Genomic DNA, 5,326 nt, shown 5'->3' with positions numbered 1-5,326 from the left:
GTCAATATCTATGTTTATTGCTGTCTTGTGGAAGGGTCAATATCTTTGTGTAATATAAATATAAATGTAATAATTTATACTATTTTTACACAGGTTAGCCTTATAAAAATTGACGCTAATGATATTGCAGATGGCAATCCTTCAGTTGTTCTCAGGCTAATCTGGAACATCATTGTGTACTATCAGGTAAAGCATGCTATCATTGCTTAATGGTGATGAAAGGGATCCATTGTTCTCGAGTGGGTTTTTGATCATGTCAGTTATTGTGAGCTAAATCACTGTCCCATTCTAAGATTAAACAGGTCACAGGAAGCCTGGAGAAGTTCCCATCCACCTTCAGTCTGCTATCATTACCTTGTGGCAGCGATTCTTCAGGTTGTAGTTCTCCAGCATCACCTGGAGATGACAGTTTTGAAACTCTACCCTCAAAAGGCAAAAGGTCATCCCAAAAGCTCAAATACCGCAGTACAGCCATAAAGACTCTGCTTAGCTGGGCACAGAACTGTACTGCAAAGTAAGTGATTTAGTAAGATTTTGTACTGTACTGCAAATTAATTTATTAAGATTTTGTTTGTTCAGACAAAATGAATATTTGACATCATATACTCACTCTAATAAACTCGCCGTAAATTTTTGTGTGTCTGTGGAACGCAAAAGAAGACAGTTTGATGAATGGCCTGATCGCTCTTTTCCACAAAGTTTCAATGGAGACTGAAGCTTTTAAAAAAAAAAAAAAAAAAAAACATAAATAAATAAAATGCAATGCACAACAAAAGCATCATAAAAGTGGTTGATTATATACATGTAATATATCAATGTATAAATTAATGTAAACAAAGTTCTTCCACAGAAGATTGACAGTAATGTAGGTTTGGAAAAACATGCAATCTAAAATTATTACATGGCTTTGTAATTTTTGTGGTGATCTATGGATTGGATGATCTTGCATAATTTATTCTGCCTCGCCATTTCAATCTTTTCCTTCAGATATGGGGTAGACATTAGCGATTTTGGTAAAAGCTGGAGGAGTGGATTGGCATTTCTGGCTCTGGTTAAATGCTTCTGTCCTCAGTTTGTGGACATGAGGAAAGCTTTGTCTTCTGAGCCCCGACTAAATATGGAGACAGCCTTCACAGCAGCGAATGAGTGGCTGGGGATTCCTCCACTGCTGGATCCAGATGGTAACACACAAACACACCATTAGCTTTTCACTGAAGTATAGCTGTGTATTGTTTCTGCCTTCTAGGGGAATGTATTTAATTGCTGTATGACCTGCTTTCACACTGCAGAAATAAACATGTGATGAAAACACAGGAGCAGCAATTTTTACTGCAGAACTATTGTACAAGCAGTTGTGTTTGGTTATTTGACTTGATTTAATTCTTTCCCACTAGATCTTGCATTGCATTCACCAGATGAGCAGTCTGTCATCACTTATGTAGCCCAGTTTCTTCAATGTTGTCCAGGCCACGATGAGGTGAGGATATGTTTATCTTTTATTTATATGATTGAGAAGAAGATTCAAGCACATTCAGGCTTTCTTATTTATAATGACAATGCATCATTGTGACTTTATGTCAATAAAACTAAAGGTATGGTCACATTAGTGAAATTTTAACAAAATTTCACAGGACAGAAAGGTAACAATGTATAAAGCACCGCTCACACAGAAGTCACTTTAAACCATGCAACTTTTATTTGGGCAACGCAGCAGTTGTGTGACCAGTTGTGAAATCTGTGTGGGGAGATGTGTATTGAAATGACTGGATTTCACCCGTAGAATTTCAAAGGTGTGGTCATGTTTTCTATAGTTTGGCATACTTAATAAAAAAGTTATTTCAATAGGAATCCACGCAAATGAGTTTTGCGAGAGGAAGACAGATTTACCCACACAGATTTCACTTCAGTTTCGAGTTGGCCTTCTAAATTCACTGCATCTACGAACAGAAAAGTAAGCATTTTCAACACATGAATGTGCTTAAAAACACTTACTGTTTTCCATAATAGTGACATAATATCCACAATGTGGCTTTATCTTTCATAATGTAACTCTACTTTCAAATTTGTTTTGCCTTTAACTTAAAAAAAAGGCATTATGAGAGATGAGAACAAGCCGTGGATATTATGTCAAATTTATGAAAAATGAAAGTGCAGTTGCAGTTGCACCATATGAAGTCAAATGTAAGAGATATAGTCAAATTAGCATCATATAAAACCACAGTTGTGAGATATAAGTGAATCCAATCAAGCAATTGTGACAAAGTTGTAATGACATGTCTAATGAATGAATGAATGGTCTGTCTAGGTAAAATATTGTTAATCTCATGACACTGACTCATTCACAGGACAGTACATCAACCGATTCCTCTCGAGGCACACCAAATTTCATTGAAAGATCGGACAGACATTGGACTGATTCAGTTAGCTGCATGTTACCATCTAATATCTCTACTGAAGCTTTGAGAGGACTTCATAACTCTTCTGAGTCCAGCCAAGAGGAACAAACCTACCATACCGGAGATCAAGAGCTCAGCTCCGAGTCACTGCCTGCCTGTTCTTCAGACAGCCCTGTGGGTTTAACTGCTCTGTCTGAACATTTCCTCACCACGAAGAGCTCCGGCTGGTCAAATGGACAATCCCTGTCAGACTCCACTGGGGGACAGTGTTGTGACTCTTTAGCATGGAAGAAAGGTTATTTGGGAAGCCTGGATAATGAAGGGAACGGTTCAGAGGTTTCAACAGAGGGTGTTTATGCTATGCCAATGCTGGATTCAGATGAAGAGGATGCATATAGCTATATATTAGAGCTGGACCATAAAGAAGATGGACTAGAGACAAATGGAGACCTTGAATTAAATACAATTATGGATGCACAGGGAATAGAGTTTCCAAGGACATTTGAATCTCAAGGAAGTGAAATAAACTCATTGTGTCATTTTTGTGAGACGCAGAGGCAGTTAAAGGCTACAGAGGTATTGACTGGGTCGGCTGACGACAAAAGTGCAAACATCCCTGATTTAGAAAAATCTTCACCCACCTCTGACACTTTGCTGATAAATCAGTTTGGTAAAAATATACAAATATCATCTACCAGTGAACATTTGGACTTGGACTATTCATTTAAAATGAAGGAGAGTATTTACTCGGATGCATTTAATCTCACTCACGGTGATGGTGTTGATGATGCATTTCTGCCACCAGTGAAAAATGGTCTAGATAAGGATAAAATCAGAGAGGACCTTTTCCCCAGGGGAGTGAAGGATGGTCGATCAGATAATGACCGATATGAGCAAAACAGAGTTTTGGATCAAATTAAAGGAGAACCTGCAGTTTCACAGAGGTTTGGATTTTATTCTACATACATTGTGTTGCATTGTTCGATTGAAAGTAGTTTTGAAACAAGCTGCTCATTAGAAATGCATGCCTCTACTTACATTTGTGCAAAAAAAAACAAAAAAAAAACACATACATTACACAATATTAATACATTTTACTGCAGTTTTTCAGCAGAAATGAACACTCGGGGCAGTAAAACAGCAACAACATTAATGATTAAGGAACTTTAGACAGATTTTTGACTCTTTTCGTGCAACTCCTTACACAGTACTATGTTACGAACTCAAAACTATTGTATAACAGTGCATAATTTGTTGAGTTATACCTTTTAACATTTGCATCACCTTACCAATTCCATATTTATGGTTTTTGTGATATAATAAACTTGCCCTTCAGCTCAACCGGTACAACAACGCATTTGTGATGCGAAGCGCTCTGGTGTGAGTTCCGTAAAATGCAAGTCACTAAGAAAGTTGCAAATGACATTGCTGATTTAGCAAATATGTTTGAATCTCACGCCACAGTCATATTTATTTATTTATTTTCTAATGAACCTAGGATGTTTCAGAAAATAACCAGTATGTCTCATTCTGCCTTCTTCTTGTGTGTTTTAGGAAGGGGGGTCTCGACCTAACTAGTTATGAGGTGCATGCGCTTCTGTTCCTCTGGATGATCGCCTACTGCATCCTTATGTATCCTCACCTGGATATTCTCAGTCTATTCAACCCAAAATAGCAGTACATTCCAAATATATTTGCACGTTTTACAGAGTACTGCATTCTGGGTCCACACACGCAAACTCTCACTTTATCTCCTTCTCAGACCTTTGGGATGCTAACTCGTTTCTGGGTTTTAGAACTCATTTCTGCAGCACTCAAAAAATATTCCCTTTTTTGTTGCTGTACCTGTAAGAAATCTATGTAGCCTACATAACTGTCCTTGCACGTGACATGAGAAACAAGGTTCAGTGTGCTGAAGTTGCCTCATCATTCAATAAAAGCCTGCAAATCTTGCCTTACATTGTAAATGTTTCACAAAAAAAAATAAAATAAAAAAAAAAACAACAACAACTAAAAACTATCTGTAGTAAAATATGCATACACAGAGTCCGTTCCAAAAATCAATGAGCTACCCAACCGCCTTCTAAGTTTGTAATATCCTAAAATATGGAATCTTATAACTGACAGATTTAACACTCTATATAAGCAGCAACTATGCACAACACAAAGTGATTTAAACAGAGTTGCACCTTTCTTCTAATATTCATAATAATGCATAGAACACACATAAATTAAGTAAAACATGTTTTGACTTTATTATTATTTAAATTGGCTTTCATCAATGGTTTCTGGTACTGAATTAATTATATTAACAATCAACATTTCTATTTTTCCTCCATCCAGATTTTTTTTTTACTCAGTTATAGATGGTTATTTTGGCATGTGCTGATGGTTCTTTTGGTTTCAAGCAATGAAATAAATATTAGCTCTGTGGTAAACTGCATACGTTTATCAAACTGTTTTATTATTTCAATATTACTTGTGTAAATATAATTTTTTTTATATCACTCTTATGTTTATTTATTTTGAAATATGAAATGAATGGATAAGAAATGAGTGGCTGATATGACAACTTTATTAAAGACATACATTTGCCAGAATCTATGCACTGATACTGGTTTATTTTTGATACTCTTTTTTTTTTTATATATATACCACAAAGTCAGTTAATGGAATGGCATTTTGTTTAATTCCATTCTGTCATTCAACTGCTGAATACTAAATCATCTGGGGTAGATAAACCAGGCCGAACTGTTCAAATATGTATGACTAAGCGTGGGCTGGGTGAGATTTGTGCCCTCACTACAGCAAGCCAACAGCTTCTGAGAATGTGTTTGTTTGCCATCAAGGTCAGGGCCACTAATCTTTCAACATTTCCCTTGGAAAACGATCCAAAGAGGAGTTTGGACAGTTGTGTACCCCTAGCTGTG

General features: G+C 36.5%; 1 protein-coding gene across 1 annotated transcript in view; it reads left to right on the top strand.

The window, feature by feature from the left end:
• Window positions 1–4,996, top strand: part of clmnb (calmin b) — a 6,896-nt gene extending 1,900 nt beyond the window's left edge. Inside the window, exons 5-10 of the mRNA XM_026291445.1 lie at window positions 94–186; window positions 294–514; window positions 988–1,181; window positions 1,395–1,477; window positions 2,346–3,340; window positions 3,951–4,996. Coding sequence (XP_026147230.1) covers window positions 94–186; window positions 294–514; window positions 988–1,181; window positions 1,395–1,477; window positions 2,346–3,340; window positions 3,951–4,071 — 1,707 coding nt within the window. The 3' untranslated portion in view covers window positions 4,072–4,996. The remainder of the gene's footprint in view (window positions 1–93; window positions 187–293; window positions 515–987; window positions 1,182–1,394; window positions 1,478–2,345; window positions 3,341–3,950) is intronic.
• Window positions 4,997–5,326: the final 330 nt, after the last annotated feature.

Source organism: Carassius auratus, chromosome 20 (assembly GCF_003368295.1).
Source record: "Carassius auratus strain Wakin chromosome 20, ASM336829v1, whole genome shotgun sequence".
Classification (NCBI taxonomy): Eukaryota; Metazoa; Chordata; class Actinopteri; order Cypriniformes; family Cyprinidae; genus Carassius; species Carassius auratus.
This window is presented reverse-complemented; position numbering and strand designations above follow the sequence as displayed.